General features: G+C 31.6%; 1 protein-coding gene across 2 annotated transcripts; it reads right to left on the bottom strand.

Moving 5' to 3' along the window:
* Positions 1 to 13805: 13805 nt before the first annotated feature.
* Positions 13806 to 16714, bottom strand: LOC129894969 (transcription factor BC1-like). 2 transcript variants are annotated; one of them, XM_055970573.1, is made up of 8 exons: positions 16204 to 16714; positions 15938 to 16093; positions 15629 to 15694; positions 15406 to 15474; positions 15216 to 15305; positions 14864 to 15031; positions 14354 to 14390; positions 13806 to 14235 (listed from the first exon to the last, which is right to left on the bottom strand). In XM_055970573.1, exons 1-8 carry the CDS (start codon positions 16618 to 16620, stop codon positions 14207 to 14209), a joined length of 1032 nt encoding a protein of 343 aa, XP_055826548.1. In that variant the 5' UTR covers positions 16621 to 16714; the 3' UTR covers positions 13806 to 14206. The 2 variants fall into 2 exon arrangements, with proteins under 2 accessions (XP_055826548.1, XP_055826547.1); XM_055970572.1 differs by having other exon boundaries at positions 14354 to 14488; positions 16204 to 16712.
* Between the last annotated feature and the right edge of the window lie 8887 nt (positions 16715 to 25601).

The raw sequence follows: 25601 nt of genomic DNA, 5'->3' as shown, positions 1-25601 counted from the left end.
GTTATCAGTTCGGTATTGATTTTTTAATATTGGGTTATTGGATCAACTGATAACCCATTAAGACTATAATAATTTACTATTTTTATTTTTATTTATACATATATGTCAAAGTATCAAACAAAAGATATTAATATAATCACTATATCATATCAGACTATCAAAACCCTACACAATTCACAGTTTACATTACTTCACAGTTCACATTGTATTTATCCTTTAGACTTTAGTATTACTTTAGGTTCGCAACGTCAAAACCTAAAGGACTAAGAACGGCGACGACTATGATTTCCAATGACAACATCAAGGGTTAGACTACGGCTAGGATTGTGAATTGTGAGTATTCACAACAAGAACGTTTGATTTACTTGTTTCTCTTTATGTCTGTATCGCGTGAAATTGTTGGAGAAGTCGTATATTTGTTTTGAAAGCATTTTCTTATAGGTTAAATCAAAATCGAACCGTTAAGGACCAAAAATTGATACACCGATAACAAATATCTTATTAATTTGATTATTATTTTAGAGTATTTAAAAATTAAAAATTAATAAATCGAATCGATAATTCATTAAATCGAACTGTGTTATTGTATAAACGGAGTACAGTAAAACATCTATAAATGCATATGTTTGTGATCAAAAAAAATATTCATTTATCGAGATTATTAGTTTATCGATAAATTCATAAGATATTTATTTATCGATAAATAAATATTTATTATTTTAGAGAGTATTTTGCAGTATGTGCCATAAGAAAGAAACAAAAATATTTGAATTAAGAATTTCAAAAGTTTAAATCTAGGAAACTAACAAGTGTAGTCTTTCCATATTTATTATGTAGAAAAGATAAACGAATTTAGTGAAGTTTAATGTTTCTAATTGTATTCATGTATATAGAATATGAAGAGATTTCAAGCAATGACTACATTGTCAAACTATTTGGTACAACCCGAACAAAATATTTCGAAAATTGTGTTCGCTCTTCAAAAAGTTAAGAATGAGATTAATTTTGGTTTTGGTGGGAAGAAAAAACAATCAACTATAGAATAATATTTTAAAAAAAAATAGTTATTGATCTAGTATTATTATCTGATTAAATATATATAAATTCTTGATATATTCTAGTAATTATTACTTTATATTTTTTCTGGGCCTTTAATACTTTATTTTTAATTATTATCTAATACATTTAGCGAGAATATTTCTTTAATATAACTGACCCAAATCAAAATCAAAAAAAATATTTATTTAGCAAAATTATTACTTTATCGAATATTTTACTATATCCAATCTCCTAACCTCCCACGCCCACCGCCCACCGCCCACCGCCCACCCTAACCCCTAAAATAAGAAAAGGGAATATTTCCCAAAATAAAGTGAATGGTTTTTCTTTGTTGGAAGCAAGAAAAGGGGGGGGGGGGGGGGGGGAATTGTGGTAATCAAGATTGACAAAGCACCAATAAATTTAAGCATAATTTATTAAAGTCAGGAAAGTTAATTGCCGACTTTATAAATACAATCATCACTAAAAGATAAGGAGACGACCACTAATTTTGTTTTATTTTTTCAAAAAAAAATAATAGAACAAGCGATATTGATGTAATGATTCATTAGGTCATTAAATGACTCATCTCTTTTATAAAAAATTCTTTTTGTAAAATTTAAATTAGACATTTTGAAATTTTTGATAATTATAATTAATTAATTGATAAGTAATTTAGATAATTAATTTAATTGGTGAATTAAATTATTAATTTATTTAATATTCTATACCACTTTGTTTATTAAAATAAATTAGTCGGATCTCATGGCAACAGCCATCACACGGGCGGAACAGAGAGAAGACGCTGAAACAGAAAAAAAAAATACGGAGAAAGAAAGAAAAGAAAGGGGAAAAAGAAAAAGAAAGGAGAAGAGAAAAATAGAATTTTTTATTCAAATCATCAAGTTAATTATTCTCGTCTTTCTATTAAACTTTTATGTAACTATGAACATATTTTTAGGGTAGCTAGATTTGTGGAGAAATAATGGTTATATAAGAAAATATGGCCCTAGAGTTCTTAACATAAAATCTTGAATTGAGGGTTGAATAACGATCCGTTTTAGCTGAAATTCGACATGTAACTTTGTTTTATTATGGGTGAATATAATCTGGAAGAAAATTTCAGATTCGAATTCAGGGTTTTTGACTTGATTTTTTTAGCCGAAAATAAATATAACATTAAGGGTGTCATTGGATTCGTATTCTTATAAAAATTATGTATTTGAACAGATTTCGATCGTTCAAAAGCGTTACAAAAAGGGAAGGCTCAAGTCTCGGAGCAATTATTTAATTATTTGAGGCAAGTAAATTTTTAAAACTCTGTTAAATTTTGTAGAATTTTCAAATTTTCTTTTTTTGTGTGTGTTGGAAGTAATGAGAAAGAGGTTGTGGACTATTTCTTACACGACTTAATCTAAGTTGAAAGACAGGGTTAACAAAAAGGCAATGTGTGTAATCTTGTATTGTGAAGGTGTGAAATGCCTTGATTTCGATATGAATGTGTATTTGATGAAATGCTTTAGTTTCATTGTGATTGTGAACTTATTGAACTTGTCATTCTTCATTATTGTGTGAACATGTCGATTGCATTTTATTCTTGAACACTGTGATGAGACGGACATGTTGTGATGCTAGGGTATTTTTCGATGAGATTATATTGCCGAGGTCATTGCTGGCGAGAATGTGTTGTCGAGATCATTTTCGGTGAGATTGTGTTGTCGAGGTTATTGCCGGTGAGAGTGTGTTGTCAAGGTCATTTTCGATGAGTGTGTGATGCCGAGGTCATTTTCGGCGAGAGTGTGATGCAAAGATCATTGTCGGCAAGAATGTGTTACCGATGTCATTTTCGGCGAGAGTGTGATGTCAAGGTCATTTTTGATGAGTATGTGAAGCCGAGGTCATTGCAGGTGAATGCGACTGATACTCAATTATTATTTGTATATGAGTTTCCTTGCATATTTATGTGTGAGATGTATTGACTTTTGTGTATGATCAGTGTGATCCTTGTGATTCTTTCTTGTGATGAATTAACTGTAATTGTGGAATTTATATGAACTGTGTATTATGAACTCTAGGTTGAACTGATTTTCTGTGTAGGTTGTAGTTTTGGAGGTTTGGTTGGGATGAAGAAAGTTCTCGAATTTTATGAGATTTTCCTAGTTTTATTAGTTGATTTGCTGGATACCGTGTTGTTTGGTACTCACTCCTTATTTTTACACTTGTGTAGTTTCTGAGCCCCGATAGTGAGTTTGAGTTATCCCTTATCCTCTGAGGCCTCGAGGTGACTTTTAGAGTTAGTTGATTGACTTCCGACGATCTCTCTTGTCCGTTTTCATTTAGGCTTTGTTCTATTTGAGATACAAAGACATTTGAGACTTGAACTTATCTTTTATTTCGTATTTATTAGTGGTTTGTGTATGTGACAATCAGGTTTTAAGGGTTATTTGAGATTACTATAGACTTCCGTTTTTGTTTATATAATTTATTGATTTTTTTCGCATTATTTTTCGCACATGTTGGATTTAGGCTGACTTGTCTTGGCGGGATAGGACAAGTGTCATCACACCCAATTTTGGATTGTGACAAAATATTATTAGAGACCTAGGTTCATAAGTCTCATGTGTACACACCACGTCTAAATAGAGTCTCGAGGATCGATACAGAGACTTTTGTACATATCTTCAAGAGGCTATGGTGACTTTTAGGAAAGATTTTCACTACTTGACTCTCTATCGTCTTTGGTTCGATCTAATTTTTATCGCTTTATTTCATCCTCTCTCCTATAGAGATAACTCGTGATGAGTATTGCGTATGTGTAGTTGAGATGTCAACACATGGCTTTGGTGTTAGATTTGATTTTGAGGCGGAAGTGATATACTTGTGGAAGGGATGTGTAGTCAGACTAGGAAAACTCTGTGATTCAAAATAAGTGAGTAAGGTTGTGGTCCAGTGATGTGTTTTGAGGCTGTGGTTTATAAGGATGAACATTGATTGAGAGACTTCATGAACGTCTTGCCCTTCCGGTCAATTATTCAAACAGTGGAAATAACACATTTGTGGCTTATATGATATATGAAGTGGATTGACAGTAGAGAATAGTATGAGCAACAAGATAACTATGTAGAGAGTACTGTGGCTTTGAGATACTACAGTCAGTGAAATTCATCATAAAGAAATATTTTGCGTATCGTATTATAATGATAATGTTGCGCTAATCGAGATAAGAATTTCTACGATGATTTAATAGAGTGAGTGTATATTATGAAGGATTATGATACATCTATTTCTGCGATGCCTGTGTTTACTTAGGTGAGGTTATGGTCTGTGTTGCTTCTGCTATCGACCTGGTCTATAAAAAGGTGCATATCATTTTTGGCTGGAGACTGAAATATTTTGATTAACGTCTACGTAATAGGTAGAAAAATGTAGACCATCTAGGAATAATCTCTTAAGTGTGTATGATGTATTCTAGTGGTGGATCTGTCGGACTCTCATAGTATGGTACTAGTGACATATGGGAATGGAGACATCGGTTGACAGGCGTGAATACTGGCTATTCATGTATTATCTGTTGTTTCACCTACTTGAGCAATAAAGTTAGATGTTGCATTCATATTTGAGAAACCAACTGGTTGTTACTACGGATGTTGGAGTTAAGCATGGTTTATAAGGAAAATTGTAGTGGTTGATCTTCGGTGGAGAATTAATATGTTTGAATGGTGATTTGTATTTCGAGGATCTAATTGGGGATTAGTGAGTTCTTTATCAGCCAAAAGGAATGGATTGACATTGAAAGAATACGCTTATGGGTGGAGAAAGTTCAGTCACATATACTTGCGTGAAGGCAAGTGAGTATACCAACAAGAGAATACATATGGAAATTGGTTAATTCACGGGATTAGATAGTATAACAAGTTTAAGGTATCACGTGGATGATAAGGTTAACTCTGTGATTATCGTAAGGGTGGTTGAGCATGATAATAGTAGTTTAAGATGGACTTTGATTAGGCTGCAACTATGTGGTGATGGCATTCAGTTAAGAGGATCCAGTATGATAATAATGACTTGCGAGTATCTAAGTTTTCGATTGCTACCACGTGATGAGTAGCATAGTTATGTGGAAAGTTGGGTTCAGGAACACATGGCTTCGTCCGTCTTGTTTTGGTTATAGAAATAGTATATGATGTTCATCAGTCGGGTTGAGCATGATTCGAGAGTGAAGTCTGTGGATATTCGGCTCTAACGTTGTGGTAAGTTCTATAGTCTGACAACCAGCATAATTTGTGTTCCTAATGAGGGACAGGATACGATCAACGTATAAGTGTCTAATGATAAGCAAAGGTATGTGATTGCATAAAATCTTCAAGGTATGGGCTAATGTTGATTGATAAGGGGATTGGTTTACACGATTTGAATCAAAATTTCAAATTTTGCATCGTAAGTCTACATTTGTGGTGGTTGGTTTTTGTCAAGGTATGATTATATGAGTTTAATCATCAAGATCCCACATGGTGGGATTATATTGTTGTTGTTTCATCCCAAAGCATCAAGATAATTATTCTCGTCTTTTTTATTAAATTTTTATGTAATTATGAACATATTTTTGGTTAGATTCGTGGAGAAATAATCCTGAAATAAGAAATTATGGCCCTCGGGTTCTTAACATAAAATCTTGATTTGGAGGTCGAATAATGATCAGTTTTAGCTGAAATTTGACGTGTAAGTTTATTTTATTATGGGTGAATATAATTTGAAAGAAAATTTTAGATACGAATTCGGGATTTTTGACTCAATTTTTTTGAGCCAAAAATAAATATAACAATATGGGTGTCATTAAATTCATATTCTTATGAAGATTATGTATTTGAACAAATTTCAATCGTTCAAAAGAGTTACAAAAAGGGAAGACTCAAGTCTCGGAGTGATTGTTTGATTATTTGATTATTCTCGAATTTTATGAGATTTGCCTAATTTTATTAGTTGGCTTGCTGGGTACCATGTAGTTTGGTATTCACTCCTAGTTTCTATATTTGTGTAGATTCTGAGCCCGGACAATGAATTTGAGTTATCCCTTATCCTCCAAGGCCTCGAGGTGGCTTTGAGAGGTAGTTGATTGACTCCCGACGATCTCTCTTGTCCCTTTTTATTTATGTTTTGTTCTGTTTGAGATACAAAACATTTGACACTTGTACTTATCTTTCATTTCGTATTTATTAGTGACTTGTGTACGTGACAACTAGGTTTTGAGGGTTATTTGAGATTACTAAAGACTTCCGCTTTTGCTTACATAATCTATTGATTTCTTTCGCATTATGTTCCGCATATATTGAGTTTAAACTGACTTGTCCTGATAGGATAGAACAAGTGCCATCACATTCGATTTTGAATCGTGATAATTGAGTATTGACCAAGGAATTAAAGAATAAATTTTCAAAAATTTCTTAAAGTAATTAGGAAAGTTTATGTGAAAAGCTTACTAATTATTCCATTATTGATGACAAAGCAGAAACTGTCTTATAGGGACAAATTTTAGGAACACCTAACCTCAAAGCTGCCAACCTTATTCATCATTATCGGTTCCTTAATTTTGCTTTTGCCTTTCTTTTTTCATTTGGATTTTTCTTCTTTTCGTTTTTGCCTAAACGCTCTATTCATGTGGGAGACCAAAAGATAATTTGAGTTAGCATTGATAATAAGAAAAATATATAAATGCTAGGTGTCAACGAGTTCAAGGAAACACGTTCTAAAAGTTCATTATTAAAGTACTTATCATAATCTAATAACTTTTATATTGGCCTTTAAACTAACAACAACAATATATTATACTTAATGTAATTTCACAATTCGTATTGAGAGAATAAAATATTACTAACAGATCTTATCTATTTTCGATAGATTCTTAGTTCAAAATAAGTCTAATTAAAATAAGATTGAAAAATAAATTACGAGAACAAAATAACAAGACTAATAATTATTACACTAGCAACAAATGTATATATAATTACTTGGGAGTTGGGACAGGATATGCATCAAGAATCTTATGTGAAGTAACATATTTTCGTATGTCTTTTGAAATAAGAACGAAATATAGGTTGAAATGAGCTGTGATTCAAAAAAAAAATAAGGATTTTTTTTAAGTACTTATGAATTAAAATACATATAAGACCAAATCTGTTCATTCAATGAGCCATTAAAGTATAATTAAAAAAAAAAATACCACCAAACTAAGTTTGGTATTGATTTTAGAGTCAAAATACATATTGTAAGATATTCAGGTTTAATAAGCACGTCTAAATAGAACTTGATGAACTTTCAATATAAATGAAGATAAATCCATATAACTAAACGACCCTTAATTAATTAGGTGATTTAACTTCACATGATTTATTTTTCAATGTGGGGACCATTTGGGAGACAAATTGTTGAATTGGGAGTGGGGATATGTGTCAAAGCAATTAATTACTCTCGTAGTCTCAGAAGTTAAAAGATAAAATTATTTTATTTAATATTTAATAGTAATTATTCTCGAAGAATATAAATACATTATCAATTACAGGATGATATTATGATTATTCAAATACTAATAAAAAGTAAAAATTTCTTCTAATTAATATTTTTAAAAAACGTATAAAGATAATCACGATAAATAATTTGAGATTGGAAAAATAATTTCATCAGAACGTCATCCATAGATGGCAGCACAATGTTTTTGATAAACAGTATTATATCGAAATTGCATTTAATTAATTTGCTTAATAAGAGTCTAAGAGGGACAGCATTCATTCCAGCACATTCGATATGTCCACTTTTTAGCCAATTGGGACATAAAAACCGATATATATAACATTTATATACAATAATGTATTCTGAAGTCTACACTAAATGTGGTTGGGAGGGTGGGGATAATCTCTTTTCTGATTAGTCATGTCTCGTTCTTTTGGCAAAATTGATTGAACTTTTAATGGAAATTTGCCATCAGACTTGAGGACAAGATAGGCAAAGAAGCCAAGCAAGGTGTCAAATCTTAAATAAAAGCTTCTTTGCTAAAAGCTAGTAGTAGTGAATAGAGGCCATCTTCGAATTTGAATTTTAAGAACGAAGAAATTTTGAGAAGAAAATTACGTGACGTGAATTAAGATTAGTCACACCATTAAATTAGTGAATAGTGAGTGGGGCTCTTTCTCTTTCATTATTAATACTATAGCAACATAAAAGAAGGATGGAGTGTAATGTTCAAATATAATTGGAGTCCTCCCTTTGTATAGGACACTTCTTTTAGTTGTTCAAGAGGATTAAAATTGACAAATGAAGGGAATTAATTAGAAAGAGCTTAAAATTAAATGGGGCTTATCATATTGTAATTTGTAGTAAAGTAAAGATTTGCAAATCTATGATTGGCATAGGTAGTAATTAGTAGAGATATATAAAATAAACTGACTGTTCCAACATGTGGCTCTAAACTCCTATATGTCTCCCTTGAAACAAAAAAATCACATGGAAATGTCTTTATAATTCATATTCAATTGGACAAGAAATCACTTGTAAACAGTGTTTAAGGTGGTTCCCCCATTTTTTAACCTCCTACCTCACTTTTCATGGCTGCTTTAATTCCACTAATGATTGTTTAATTAAGTGATTATAAATCTGATCCTAATGATTGTTTAAACGAATACTTTTAATCCACTGTCATTTCATAATTATGAATTAAGTACTCCCCCATTTCATTGTACCGGTATTTTTTAGCAAATTAAGAGAGTTTTATTACTTTATTTGTATTATTTTTAATATTAAATAACTACATAAAATAGCAGTTGTCAAATTTAGAATCATTAATAAGGATAGTTTGATAAAATGTATATTTAATTAAAAAAATTTAAGAAATATGTCAGAGAGCTAAATAATATGAAATGAGGGTGTATATATCTAGAGAAATATAATTAAGTGATCAAAGCTAAAAGGTTGGGCCTATCTAGGTGTTTCTGGAATATTGACTATATCATATATGGAGATGCATGCACTAATCAGTAGGGCTAAAGTGAGTATATGCTTTTATCCTCCAGATCAAGGTGGGATGCAGTCTTGTCAATCTTATTTCATTGTTCTGCGAAAAATAATAACAAAAAAGTACTTAGATCTATCTATTTCTTTGTTTCAATTTATATGATAGTATGTAATTGGGTAGAAAGTTTAGATTTTTTTTTTTTGAAACTTGTAATTTGAAATGAATTATAGATATACATATTCAGGTATCTTTTTTAGTATTATATTTTAGGGTAAAAATCGTAATTCGTTTTTTTTTTGGTTTGGTATAAATCGTGAGTGAGGTGTATATATAAATCAATTGCAATTAGTATTTGTGAGTCTGTAACTATTTGTCAAATGTGTTTTCTTATTTGATCACATTTTTTTTGGTAGTATTTCTAAATATTGTGATTTTTTTTTGGTAGTATTTATAAATATTGTAATTAATAATATTTTTTATATAACTTTTAATTATGTATATTTGAATTTTAAAAAATAAAGACTTTGTGTATTACTTTCCTTTTTTTAGTCCGTTAGATCTTGTTCTATATTTGGTAAAAAATTAATTCCAATATTTTTCCGATATATTTTAGATCTTAAATTTTAAATATATTTTAACATTGCACATATTTTTAATTTAAAACTGCTATATTTAAAAGATTTTTAAAAAAATTATATGTATTGTCAAACCAATATACTTAAATTAAGACAGAGGATAATATAGATTATTTGACTTCCGTACTCTAAACGATATCATATATTAAAATAAAATGGAGGAAATAATAATTAATCGAAAAAGGGTTAAAAATGTCCATACAATATGTGAAATTCATCATATTACATTTTTTTCTCTCCATTAATAGTTTGACTCAACTATACCTCGCCGTTATTTTATTGTATCAAACCACAAAATTATATCTTCACGTTCTATTAAACCACTTAAATTAAGAGAGATAAAGGAAAGGACGGGTTGATTGATCAATATTATGATTGTTCCTACATTGTCCGAAAAATAAACCTAGAGCGTAAGGACGTATTTATGTTTAAATTAAATGGCATTTTCCCCAACTAATGGAAAGTTTATAAAAAAATTTGCAACACAAATAATTATTTGTGTCCGTAATCATTCCTAATTAAAAAGAAAAAAATTACATGTTCAGGAATGATGGAATCTAATGGCATTAGGTGGTTTGATGGAATGTAAAGACAATTTCTCATTTGAAGCAATTGATCAATTTAATTATGTTATTTTGATGCAATGTGATTGTATTAGCAAATTTACGAATCTTATGGCATTAGGTGATTTGATGGAATGTAATGATACTTTGTGGTTTGGAGCAATCTAGTGAATTTTCTTGTTTTATGATATCATGATTGTTCTATTTTTACTTAATAAATTTTATTTATATCGTACAAAATGACATATATTAAGTTGCTTAAAATGACTATAAATGTATAGGAACTAAATTGAATCAAATATACCGGGCATGTAGGGTCAAATATGCCTTTAATTGAGTTTTATGTGAAATAATTAAGAATATTTGGATGATAAGCATTTTTCACTTTCAATCTTAAAATTATAAATTTGAGTCACAATATTAACGAGTTTGAGTCACTACAGAAGCAAAAAGATAAAAGTTCTTAAAATTGATAAACATGAAAAACCAATATAAAATAACAATAGAAGCATAATTATACCAAACTATTAACAAATAACAATAGAAGCATAATTATGCTAAACTATTAACATACCAGTAATAAATTTGCTTACTTTAGAGATATTTAATCCTCGTAAGAATAGTTAATTTGCTTACTTTAGAGATATTGAACGCCTTTATGCTGAACTGGAAGAGAAAGGCGGGGATAGGAAATTATTCAAGTTAGCCAGGGCCCGGGAGAGAAGGGCACGAGATGTGGATCAAGTGAAGTGCATTAAAGACGAACACGGAAAAGTGTTGGTAGAGGAGACCCTTATCAGACAAAGATGGCAGTCATACTTCCATAAACTTTTGAATGACAAAGGGGACATAGAAATTGTGTTGGGAGATCTGGAACATACAGGAAGTAGTCACGATATTGGAGGTTGTAGGAGTATTACGGGCGATGAGGTTAAAGAGGCCGTTCGTAGGATGCGCTGGGGAAGAGCGACCGGACCTGACGAGATCCCTGGAGAATTTTGGAAGAGTACGGGCTCGGTAGGTTTGGAATGGCTGACTAGGTTATTTAATGTCATCTTTACGACGGCAACGATGCCCATAGAATGGAGGTCGAGCATCATGATCCCTCTATACAAAAACAAGGGGGATAGCCAGAGTTGCGACAACTATAGAGGTATCAAGCTTCTAAGCCATACTATGAAATTATGGAAAAGAGTGGTGGAGATGAGGGTGAGGAGAGGCGTGCCTATTTCAGAGAATCAGTTTGGATTTATGCCGGGACGCTCAACTACGGAAGCCATCCATCTTATGAGGAGACTAATGGAGCAATATAGGGAGAGAAAGAGAGACTTACATATGGTATTCATCGACTTAGAAAAAGCCTACGATAAAGTCCCACGAGAGATACTATGGAGATGTTTGGAGGCTAAAGGTGTACCTGTAGCGTACATAAGGGTGATCAAGGACATGTACGAGGGTGCCAAAACCAGGGTAAGGACAGTAGGAGGGGATTCAGAACACTTTCCAGTTGTGATGGGGTTGCATCAAGGATCAGCTCTTAGTCCGTTTCTATTTGCCTTGGTGATGGATGTATTGACGCGACAAATTCAAGGTGAGGTGCCATGGTGTATGCTTTTTGCGGACGACATAGTCCTCATCGATGAGACTCATAGCGGAGTTAACGCTAGGCTGGAAGATTGGAGACGCACCTTGGAATCTAAAGGGTTTAAGTTGAGTAGGACCAAGACAGAGTACCTAAAGTGCCAGTTCAGTGAGACTCCTCAAGAGGTTGGCGCGGAAGTTAGGCTCGGGGACCAAGCCATCCAAAAGAGAAGTAGTTTTAAGTACCTTGGTTCTATCATGCAAGGTAGCGGGGAGATCGACGAGGATGTCACATATCGTATTGGGGCAGGATGGATGAAATGGAGGCTCGCCTCCGGTGTGTTATGTGACAAGAAGGTGCCACCACGACTTAAGGGCAAGTTCTACAAAGTGGTGGTTAGACCAGCTATGTTATATGGGGCAGAGTGTTGGCCAGTTAAGGTCTCACACGTGCAAAAGATGAAAGTTGCCGAGATGAGAATGTTGAGATGGATGTGTGGGCATACCAGGAGCGACAGAATTAGAAATGAGGCTATTCGAGACAAGGTAGGAGTGGCCCCGTTGGAAGACAAGATGCGTGAAACGCGACTGAGATGGTTTGGGCATGTGAAGAGGAGAGTCCCAGAGGCACCAGTGCGAAGATGTGAGAGGTTGGCCATGGATGGTTTCAGAAGAGGTAGGGGTAGACCGAAGAAATATTGGGGAGAGGTGATCAGACAGGACATGGCGCATTTACGACTTACCGAGGACATGACCTTAGATAGGAGGGTGTGGAGGACACATATTAGGGTAGAAGGCTAGTACATAAGCGTATTAACGCACTGTGATTTCTTGTACTCTGATTTATGTTATTTATTTATTTATGCTGTGTTATCTTATGTTATTTATGGTATTTATGCTATTATTTGACGATATATACTGTTTTTTGGTGCTTTGATTATACTATTATTTGGAACGCTTCCGTTATCTACTTTCCTACTTTTAATATTCTTGTCTGACCTTTTTTCTTATGTTTCTATTGAGCCGAGGGTCTTTCGGAAACAGCCGTCCTACATTGGTAGGAGTCAGGTCTGCGTACACTTTACCCTCCCCAGACCCCAAGATGTGGGATTACACTGGGTTGTTATTGTTGTTATTAATGCAATATAGTACTAGAGAAAACAGTAGAATTTGACTAAGTCTTTTCTCCAAGATAGCGGGTGAACAGGTAAAGGCACAGTAGATCCGTTAACCTAGAGCCTAGCTAGGGTTAATGTAGCATAACACACAAAGATTCCATCGTACAACCATAGATATGAAAACAACTAACTCTCCATCTTTTATGCTCACCAATCATGTTAATCCCAAAATAACACATTAAGAGCATGTTTGAATTGATTTATTTTTAAGCAGTTTATAAGTTGAAAACTGCTTATAAGTTAAAAAAAAAGTAGGTGTAGACCAACTTTTTTTTTGACTTATAAGCTGTTTTCAACTTATAAACTGCTTAAAATAAGTTCATCCAAATAAACCCATCTATTTATTGAGCTTATTTTAAGCACAAAATGACTTTAAGTTAGCCAGCCAAACACTCAAAAAAGTTGAAAAACAGCTTATAGGCCAATTCAAACGGCCTCTAAATACCAATATAAATTACTAACTACAAACGTAAACATATCAAATTCTAGGGTATATATAGTAAGCAATGGGGAGTAGGATTTTGACTAAGGGGTTCAAAAGTAGACGTACGAACTAATCGAAGAGGGTTCGACATTTATTATATTTAAATAAAAAAAATATTTTAATTATATATAAATAGTATAATTTTCTATCAAGGTGATTTGAATGAACCCCTAATTATAAGGTGACTCCGCCAGTGATAATAAGAGGTTCATTAAAAATTATACCGTATATATAAAATTAATATCAATTTTAAATATATACTCTAACCTTTTTTATATTTTGTATCTTCTTGGTGAAATATTCTGTCTCAATCACTCATTGTAATAACATAAAAATTAAAGATAACATCATTAATTAAAGCAACAATCATATTATCATAACTAAGTACACATGGTAATACAAGATGAAGAAGATGTAAAAAAAAATAGTACATTTTTTTCTCTCTAATCTAGCTAAGCTAGGATTTTAACCACGCACCACCATCATCATCACATGGCTCTAGGAAGTTGTGCTTGCAATAGATTCAGTAATTATAAGTCAAATATTGGACACAACCAATAATCAAAAGGATCTCCCAAAAAGATCTGTCTCAAATAATTCTTCCTTCAGCTAGCTGATGACTTCTAAGTACTCTTTTGGCTTCCATTCATTTAATTTCTTGATAATAGGGTGATTTTACAATATAATCTCCATGCACAGGTTATTATATACTAGAGGCTAGCTAGCTAGCTATTGTCAGGTTTAGTGGATCTCCCTGCACAAACCAACAAAATAATTGTCAGCTCAAATTATTTGTAGAGATAAATTAAAATGTTGTGATATTTTTTTTCCACTTGAATTGTTACTAATTAAAACAAGGATGGATAGCTCACCAAATGTTGTGTAGGGCAGGGCAGGAGGGGCCTGGTGCTACATTAATGGAAAGAACAAAAGTTATTGATGAATCCCGACTGATTTATTATTTTTTGTCTTTGGTCATCTGCACCCCATAAGAGCTGTCCATTACCCTGTAAAAATATATATATAATATATATATATATATATGTACTTTTCCATGTTAGAAAATTTCACATCATGTATATTACCTAGCTCTATACTATTTCTTAATCATATTCTACAGTATTTTTTTATGTACCGACGTTGATAAATATAAAATTATATACTACTTGTAAGGTAATTACAGGTAAATCCTTATAGTAATTATATATGATTAGTTGATAGCCTGATAAAAATAGTAACTAACCTAAGTATTACATGTTATAATGTGTCATCAAAATGTTTGATATCAATTCCATCATTAGTTTTTTTTTTTTTTAGGTGTTTGTCTATTTGGTGACTATGTATAATAAAAACTATAAGTATATTCAATGAATAGGCAATACCTGAGGAATAGAATTAGGGAAATGGGCTTGTTGAAACATGAGTGATGTTGAATTATCCAAAACTGGATAGCCACTATTAGTGTTAACAATAACTTCAGCTGCCTGTGATGTAGTAGTTGTGCTACCTTGCTGAATATTTGCCACTTGTGTCTCCAAGCCACTCAAACTCTGGAAAAAAAGAAATCATAAAAGAAAAGAGTCAATTAATAGTTGAAACTTGAAAATTTGAAATTATATTTGAACATAATATTTTACTTTTAAAAAAAATTAAAGTTTTTAAAACTTGAATTTCATGATCAAACAAAAAATTTAAAAATATACTTTCAAAATCTATTGTCAAACGCTAGCTTACCTGGTCATCAGGTCTTACCATGAGTGCATCTAAGTCCATTCCAAAGTCATAGTACATTGGATTCAAAGAAGTAAGTTTCATTGAGAGAAACTGAAACATGGGAAACACATAATATAATAATTTAGTACTAATATTTTAATTATAAAATATTAAATATAAAAGAAATTATTAATTAATTATCTCTCTTTACCTCAACTTGGTTTTGCAAAGATTGGACATAATTGATTATCTCATCCAGCATAAGGGCCTTTCCAGTTACCTGATCTCATTCAAGTCACATGAAAATTGTCAGAAGAATTATAATTTAAAATGAAAAGAGATATAAATACTAATTTCTTGAAAAAGTGCCACTCCACTGTACATGGAAAGACAAATAAAAGAAAATAAATTACTGAATTAACTTTGTCATTTACCTTGTCACAACCAGGAACAAGAGATTGCAATATCTTCATCCTTTCACTTATTTTTTCTCTCCTTACCTGAAATCATATCACAAGTTAAACAGTGAAAAAACTGTAGCACATGAATAATAAGTTGTAGTAATACTAGTAATAATTTTTCTACAATATGATAAAATGATAAATACTCCTCTATTTTTAATTATAAGTTTTGAATTCAAGCGAAGCATTTTATCCAATGTTGGAATTTTCAACACAAACCCAATTTTCACAGTACATTGGTAAATTTCAGTAATAATTAAAGGGGCAAAAGTAAAATTGTACCCTTTCAGCAAGACTATGGCTATCAGTTGCCTGGCCCCTTCTTGCTCTAACATGAATGTAGCCTGTTGGTGCTTCTTCATTAGCTTTCTTCTCATCTTTAGCTACTAATTTGCTATTGATTTTCTTCTTTTTCCCATTATCACTCTGTTTTACATTCTAATAAGAAAAGAAGAAGAAAAAAACAGAGTAATTATTAATCCCAATTCCAAGAAATTAATCAAGAAGATGAATAACTTTAAAGCACATAAATGGAAAATTTGAATTACCTTAGAATGAGCAGAAGTCATAGAAGAAGACCCTTCTCTGAATTTTCTTTTCTTGTCCATAGGAGTAACATTAGACTTATTATTATTATTATTATTCCCACTTTCAATTTTATCAGTAACAGAGGAAGAATCCATATCTAAGCTTATACTGCTGCTACTTTTGTTAGTGTGTACAGAATTAGGCTCATCATGGCTAACATTTGTGGTTTGGTGAAGGCAAAAGCTATTTTCATGAACAATTACATTATTGGCAGGGAATTGTTGTTGGTAAAATTGAGGAAAACAATTCTGTACTATACAAGGATTGTTTGGTTCCTCAAAAAGGCCAGACATCTTAATAGGAGAACTTGGCAAAAATACTGAATCAAGAACAAAAGGGTTATTGTATTGTAATTGGTGTGATGAAAAAGCAGACATCTTTTTTAGTTTATGATTTGCTTTGGAATTCTCAATGAAAACAGAGGTAGTAAGTCAAGAATGGGTCTGAGAAAATCTCAAAGGGTCAGGTTTATATAAAGATGAAGAGAGAGATAGGACATTATTTTATTTTAGCTAAAAATTGAAATGTTTTTATTTATTTATTTTTCTAGCTCATTCCCATGCATTTGACTGGTCTTATCAAAGCTTTGGGGTGAAGTGGGGTCTATTAAGTTTGCTGGTTGCTTTTATATATAGACAACTCACTGTTTTAGAAAAAAATGAAATTTATGTTTTAAGATATTAAATAATTAAGTAGATAATGAGAATTAATAAGCCATTATTGGGAACGATAAGTATTTTTACGTTCTTAATCAATGATCTCGAGTTTGAGTATTGTTTGATAGTCGCCTGTTAAGGAGCGTTTTACTTCAATATGAGACTTTTCGATGAAAATAAAATTTAATTGGACCCTAATATAAATATCGAGCACACATATAAGAAACCAAAATGGATAATGCTATTAGAACAATAGGAACAGAGTATCATTATAAATGGAGTGTACTTGTTTGACCATAGCATGAGTTTGAAGAGATAGAAAATAGTCTAAAAAAATATTAGGGAGAAAGTGATTATATAAAATATGACATAATTTAGCTTATTGAGGACATTATCTTACATAAAAAGCAATGTAGATTGTGTATTAAAATAGAATGCTAGTAGCTATAATCGAGTATTGTCACATATTTTGTAGGAGAGTTAAGAGGGTTAGGCCTCCTCGTCTCTTCTTCTCAGTATTAGTAGTATTATTAGTCACGTATTCTTTAATTTTTCAATGTGTATCACTATTTATTATTTTATTTGCTTTGTCTTATTATTTTTGTTATTATATTTTTCTTGTAATTTTGTATCAAAATCTTTTTATCTTAAAATTGAGAGTTTATCGAAAAAACCATATACTCATACCCTGTAAGAATAAGGATAAGGTGCATACATCATGTGCTCCACACAACCTATTTGTGACATGGGCTATCTCAACATGATTGGAGCATAAAATCAAACTTGAGGTGTTATTTTTCTTCTTCTAATTGATACAATATAAACTGAATAACATGAATGTAATTAGTATAATTTTAATAGTGAGATTTAGAGAGAGTAGGATATACGCAAATCTTATGAAGTAAGAAGGTAAAGAAAAGAAATCTTTAATTAAAAATATAATATAAAATTAGAATAATAGAACTTGACTCAAAAATTTGGAAAGTTAATATAATGATATCGAAATAGTGTTGCGTTGAATTTAATAAGTTGATATAATGATATTGAAATAATATTGACTTATTGTGTGTTTGAAATTTGAAAAGAAGACACCAATTAATCTTTTTATAAACAGACAACAATAATTTTTTCATAATGCAGAAAGTTTGATCACCAGTTGAGAGACTTTTGAATATTCAATACAAAGATAATAAAAATAATGAAAAAGGTAAATGTAGGAATAATACGGGGTTCATGAAATCTGTTAGTATATAAATGAGACAACAAATAGGTAATCGTATAAGAAAAGATACTACAATTACCTAAAAACTATTACATTTCTCAATTATTATATCGATCCTTATATTAAATAAGGTAAAAAATTATTATATTATCTACCCAACTATTTCTTTTCAAATTTAATATGAGAACTTTTATAACTATATATACATATATATTAAGAAAAAGTGAAGGCCTAAAAAACCGAGATTCTAAGCTATTGTTTTAGTGGCATTATAGTGGAACTGACCTTGCTGTATGGTATGAAGATGATTGTATTATTGTTGTTGTTACTTGTTTGTGTTAAATTTTCCTCAAACATGCACGACAACCCCAAATTATAATGAAAATGTCAGTTGCTTTTTTTGGTCTTCCGTTGAATGGCTCTTTCTTCCGTGAATCAGTGATGCAAACTCTGAGGATATGATGATTCAAGTCAGTAGTTATGTAAATATGACAATTCATAAGAGTTGAAACGTAATAAAAACATCTATCTATTGCTGTCATTAATTGTACTTCTGTTTCTCATCTTTAAATTATTGTACTCATCACAAAGTCCTATACGTAGTCTAATATTTCTAGCACTAATTCAGTCATGGCCGTATCGTGAAATAGCTTACCTACATTCGTGATTAAAGCAAAAGAGGAAAATTGCATTATTTTACCGTAATTACTACTCTATTACCATAGACGTATGAATAATTCTATCCTCAAAAAATTAGATTTATAGATAAAAAGAAGGCTTTTAGGGTAAAAATATATTGGGCATGCCATATGGATGAATTAGGAAGTGATATGTGACAAGAAAAATAGCTCGAGAGTGACTCGACAGGGATAACATCAAATACTATCCTCAAAAAGTTATTGAAAATAATGGCGGAATCAAGATTTTTACAAAAAAGATTCAAAAGATGAAGAATAAACACACAAAAAAGTCAAAGGTTATTCAACTTTACTACAAAAGAAAAATTTAACCACATATAAATAGTGTAATTTTAATTTTTGCCGAAGAAACTTTGGATGAACCTCTTGGCCACTCCTGGCTCAATCTATGATTGGAAAGGATAACCCTATCCGTGAAAGATTCGGAGTCAATACAATCAAGGGCAGTGTCATATAGACAAATCAAAGCCTTCCTGGCTTAGAAAGTATGGGACTAGGTACCAGGATGCCATCGATCAAAATAGGGTCAAGAATCTAGTCGTTGTAAAAAAGCCTGAGATCTCCGTTAGTCATTACGTAACTGAAGTAAACATGCAAATAATAAACTTATGAGAATGAGATTCACGACTAGTGCTCCCTATGATTTATCGTAACCGTGTATAAATAGTCTTCCATTTTACTTGTGAAAGATCATCGAATATTATTATACCCACTAAACAATATACTCTTCTTTTTTTTTGAAATTCTTAAGCTCTTGTGTTCTACGATTTGTTGTTCTAAATCATTATATTAATAACATCAAGTTTTATCCGGTGACGTTGTCAGCCATCAACAATGGACCTCATGCTTATTACATGTTATTGCGATTTCATTCTATATTCGTTATCTCTTTTACCTTTGTTCATACTGATTAAATAAGTCACAGACTCACGGTATAAAAATCACATGGTTTGGTCATTTCAATTTGTGTGTCCTTATATATACAATAACGTAATTTATTGCCAAAGGGGTTTGGGTGAAAGCTTTCGCTACACAATAGTTCGTGAGTGAAAATTGCTGAAACATTATATAAGGAGAACACAATTTGATCATATAAACTAACTCTACATGTAATTCTTGAGTCTAATTAAGGCTTATATCCTTCTCAGATCCATTATCATTACCTCCTTCCTCTCTATATATATGTTATATGAATGTTTTGTCCCTACAAGAATTTTGAGGACGATATATATTCAATATTCTTCACCTAAATTATATTATAAATAGAATTATAGGAGTGTTCACACCATTTATATTATAAATGGAATTATAGGAGTGTTCACACCATTTATTGGTCCACAATGAACACAGTACCTGGGCTAACTGTTGTCTTTGTTCAGGTCCAGCCAGTTCTTGTAGCTCAATATTCATCAGTCTTAAAACGTGAAACTAGCTACTATAGTAAATATTTGATCCAACCAGCACAATAAATGATTTCATTAAAGGACTGAAACATTTTTCACAAAATTTAAGAAAGAAATGAAGATTTTAAAAATTTTGCAAAATAATAAAACACTTCTTGGCCATTTGTTTGGTTATAAATAATTTCATTAAGAATACACAACAACAACAACAACCCAGTGAAATTCCACATCGTAGGGTCTGGGGAGGGTAGAGTGTACGCAGACCTGACTCCTACCAATGTAGGACGGCTGTTTCCGAAAGACCCTCGGCTCAATAAAAGCATAGAAAAAGGTCAGACAAGAATATTAGAATAAATAAGTAGATGACGAAAACGGTCCAAACAATATTATAATCAAAGCACAAAAACAGTAGATATTATTATTGGATAATAACATAAATACCATAAATAGCATACATCAGAGTACAAGAAATCATAGTGCGTTAATACGCCTACGAATAAGGGAGAATAAAACCATTATGTACTAGCCTTCTACCCTAATGTGTGTCCTCCACACCCTCCTATCTAGGGTCATGTCCTCGGTAAGTCGTAAATGCGTCATGTCCTGTCTGATCACCTCTCCCCAATATTTCTTCGGCCTACCCCTACCTCTTCTGAAACAATTCATGGCCAGCCTCTCACATCTCCGCACTGGTGATATTTTTATTTAGATAGACTAAAAAGAAATATGTGCAACATAAATTAGAACAAAAGGAGCTAGTATGTATAACGTTTGTAAGTTACTTTTAAGAACACTGACACAAGGAAATATAATTTTTTTTTACCTTTATTCTTTGTTACATTAATTTGGAAATTCATACATTTGAAATTTTGCATACATAACATAATTATAATGTGTCTGTTCATATATATGTATATAGAGCCAGCAATATCCAAAATATATAGAGAGAGAGAGCCAGCACATTCTGTTTTTAGCACCTTTGAATTTCCCCTAATCAACTCCGAATGGATTCTAAATTTCTCATTTGTGTTGATTGATAATTAATTTCAATTCATGCATATGTTTATTTAATAAAATTAAACAAATTAAAGTTACAATTTTGGCAACCTAACTTTAAATCACTTATTCTAAAGGAAAAAAACAAACTGATACTAGCACATTTTGTGCTGGTACTTAAGCGCAATTAACGCCCTCCTAATTATTAATCGCCTTTAATTTTAGAAAAGTAAAAATAAAATTTGTGCCAGTTGTCGAGATGATAATCAAAATGTGGCCTATTAGAGATCAGATTCAACTCGGGGACCATAATATAATTTCTCTCACTATCACACACACGTACTTAATTAAATTAGTGACACAACACACATATATGGTAAAAGCAAAGCTCTATAGGCTAATTTATATATATTGGGGACATGTTTTCACGTGAACTGATTGAGATTTATCAAAAATATACTCTTTGGTTCAAAATAAATGATATTTTTAACTTCGATATATCTTTTAAGAAAACTATTCATTCCTAGAAAATAAAAACTGTTTACTATCTTATTGTTAATTAAAAGCCTTGAAAAAAGAAGTGGTTCTTTAATAATGTAAAATTTCATGTATTAAAACAAGGGTAATTTTGGAAGGAAAATAAATTAATGCTTCTTAATTAGGTAAAACACCATTTATTTTAAAATAAAATAAAAAAGTAAAAACACCACTTATATAATTTGAAATAGATTGAGTAGTATAGCATTTGAAGTCACGTTAAATTATATATTCTAAGCTTCAAGTTACTGACCCGTTAGGTAATTTTGAGAACGAGTCCTCCTCCTTTCATAGAAGATCCTTTTTGTAAATTTAAGTTGAAATTTTTGGACCTTTTGGTAACTTCGGTTAATTAGTTGAGGGATAATTTTAGAGAATTAATTTAATTGGTGGGCTAAAGTGTTAATTTATTTAATACCCTATACCACTTCTCTTATATTTATTAAAATAGGTTAATAGGGTTTGTAAATTTTAATACATAATTAGTTTGAGAAAAAAATAAAAAAGGAGAACAGTGACAAATGCAGAAGCTGGAAAAAAATACGGAAGAAGAAAAAAAAGAAAGGGGAGAAGAAAAATAAAGGAGAAGAGAAAAATAAGGATTTTCGTTCCAAAGAGTCAAAGTAATTATTCTCATCCTTTCCATTAAATTTTTATGTGATTATGAACATATTTTTAGGGTATATTGGTGGAGAAATAACGTTGAAATAAGAAAATATGACCCTAGGGTTCTTCACATAAAATCTTGACTTGGAGGTCGAATAACGATCCATTTTAGCTGAAATTTGACATGTGAGTTTATTTTATCACGATGAACATAATCGGAAAGAAAATTTCAGATTTGACTTCAATGACCCGTGATAACTTTTTGACCCAATTTTTTATCCGAAAATAAATATAGCAATATGGGTGTCATTGAATTCGTATTCTTATGAATATTATGTATTTGAACAGATTTTGATCGTTCGAAAGCGTTACGAAAGGCTCAAGTTTTAAAGTGATTATTCAAATTAATTGAAGCAAGTGAATTTCTAAACTTCAGTTTAAGCTTGTAGATGCTTGTATTTTCGTGTTATGTATACTGGGAGTAATGAGAATTGGAGTGGATTATTAACTGTATGATTAGCATTAAAAATGGAGATGAGGGGTATAAAATAGTGATCTAATGACATGTATTGGTGGAATTGATATGTTGTGATTATGGATTTATTTTGAACATGTGAAATGACTACGTTGATGTGAGATAGGAAATATTATTGTTGTTGTCATGTTATTATCGTGAATTATATGAACATGAATTGATTGCATTGCATCTGACATTGTGTTGAGACTGAAAATGATATGAAACGAAAGGGGTCGGACCACACGCTCCGTGACAGGTATTATGAAACAAAGGGGTTGGGCCACACGCTCCATGGCCGGATACGTATATTGAGGGAACGGGTCACACACTCCGTGGAAGGTAACATGGACAGAAATGTCCCCCATGGATTCCGGACTGTAATTTAGCGGATGTGTACCGATAGGACAGACATGCATCATTTCATCGTATTGCATAGCATTTTGTTGATATTTGTGAATTCGTGCTTACCACATATTGCTCTATATATGTTGAATTTGACTTGATATGATTCACTTAATAAGACTACAGATGAATATTCGTGGACTGTATTGTTATTATTGTGGAGAGTGTAGAGTTGGGCTGGTTTTATGCAGGTTGTAGTTGAGGAGGTTCGGTTGGGATGACAGGAGTATTTGTATCTATCGATCTTTGCTTAGTTTTAGTTATCCACTTGCTGAGTACCGTGTTGTTTGATACTCACCCCTTACTTCTACACTTGTGTAGGTTGTGAGCCCGGACCTGCTCAATCTTCAGTGTTTTATACCACTTTCGAGGCTATCATTTCGAGTGTTGAGGTAATTGTTACATTCATCTAGCGGACACTTCTTACTCTTTTAATATGTTTTTAGTCCTATTCTAAAGATAAAGGCATTGTGACTGTATTTTCCTTTCGTACTTCGTTAATGTATCAGTGGCTTGTATACATGACAACCAATATTGGGGGAGTTTGAGTTTGTTTTACGTGTTTTCGGTTAAGTTAAATTTAATTTATTTTCTTTTCTTTCACATCTACTTTCCGTTGGGTATTAGGCCGACTTGTCTCGATGGGTTGAGCTGAGTGCCATCACACCCGGATTCGGATCGTGACATAGGACTGTATAACCAATAGCTTGTTTCAAATAATAACCTCCAAATATTTTGGAATATTTATTCATGGTCAGCTAAATGGCTCCTTAATTTCCAGCAGTTTTTGTACTTAAAGCCTGTTTGGATTGAATTAAAAGTTAGTCAAATCTACTTTTGAGTCATTTTTAGTTTTTGAGAGTGCTTGATAAAGATAAAAATAACTTAAAATAAATTTAAAATGACTTTTAAAAAGTTAAAAATCAAAAGTAGAACTCGCCCTACTTTTTATTTTTTGAAGTAAAAGTCATTTTAGTTTGACTTTTTAGCCTTGCTCCATACACCAGCTATTTGCACGTGCTTAATAACACGAATTAGTAATTAGGTCAAAGTTAATTTGGAGTGATTTCTGGTAATACTTTTGAATAATCAAACATGTTCATGAAACACATTCCCACTTAATTAAATCTTTGACTCTATTATTAGCTGTTGCTATAATCACTTCAAGTTTAATTATGTACATTATTAGTGTAACAACGTGTATACGTTGCTCAATTGCTCTAATTTCCTCCACAAAAGAACAAAACAAAAAGAATCGTCTTAAATTATTAGCATACATGCCTCGTCAATTTTTTTAATGTTCATTCTAAGATTTTCATAAAGATTCAACATTTCAAGAAAAGAATAAGAACCTTTATTTCTGTTTTAAGAAATTGACGTAATACCGCCTATCAAAATAATAGCCAGCAAATGAATATTTTTTGAATATTAGTATAAGACACAGATAAAATATACAATTCTGATATGAAATAGTATATATTTGCTTATTATCATATTTCAAAATTCAAATTCTATGTTCAAGAAACAGTGATTGGTCAACTGGAATCCACAAAAAACAGAAAGAAAAAAACCTCTCTCTTGGTCTTGCCACTACACCAAATTAAAAAAAAAAAAATTAGCGGCAACGTCAATAGCTTAATTGCCTTTATATGTGTTTTTTTAGAGGCAATTACTAGTGAAAATAACATTTTAATACTCTTTGTAAATGCAGCTCAACTCTATAACGATATTGAATCTAATGACAATTAACTAATAATAATGATAAGGACTTTAAAACTCTTTGTTAATGTGCATATTTATTACTGATAAAAACTAATTTTTGTTATATTGTGCATTTCAAGAAAATTTTTATTGCAAATGTGATACTCGTGGTCAAAAGATACGTAATATGAACATATTATTTCAACACATTCATAGATCATTATATTGTCCTTTTGGGGACTTATAATTAATCGATTATTATTATTTTTGGGAAACTTTTGATCGATCCTATCAAAATTTCTAATTAGATGATAGACAGCGACCCAAATTCCCCTAGGATGTTGGGAGTTAATTGATCTAATTCATTCTCATTCTAAAACGTTTTAATTTCTTCTAAGCGAAATACTAGTAATGGAAGAACAAACAGAGGGAAAGGAAATGCTAGTGACGGAAGAATACATCGAGGGAGGGGTAAAATAGGTTGTGGCATGACACATGACGTTCACCTTATCAAATTGTTAGTGTCATGTGGGATTGAGTGTCCTTATTGAATAACTTTAACGAATGAGGAAGCATATTTGAACTATTTAAATATTGACGGAAATATTCTAGACCGATAG

The sequence above is a fragment of the Solanum dulcamara genome, chromosome 7, assembly GCF_947179165.1.
Source record: "Solanum dulcamara chromosome 7, daSolDulc1.2, whole genome shotgun sequence".
Taxonomy (NCBI): domain Eukaryota; kingdom Viridiplantae; phylum Streptophyta; class Magnoliopsida; order Solanales; family Solanaceae; genus Solanum; species Solanum dulcamara.
The sequence above is the reverse complement of the archived record's forward strand: the minus strand, read 5'-3'. Positions and strand labels throughout refer to the sequence as shown.

Excerpts from the sequence above, each read along its gene's own strand:
- LOC129894969 (XM_055970572.1), bottom strand. The coding sequence starts at position 16,620 with ATGTCTGCTTTTTCATCACACCAATTACAATACAATAACCCTTTTGTT. Across the intron at positions 15,695-15,937 it reads GCCATAGTCTTGCTGAAAGG|GTAAGGAGAGAAAAAATAAG; the intron begins GTACAATTTTAC and ends ATATGATTTCAG. Across the intron at positions 14,489-14,863 it reads TCCCTAATTCTATTCCTCAG|GGTAATGGACAGCTCTTATG; the intron begins GTATTGCCTATT and ends ATATTTTTACAG.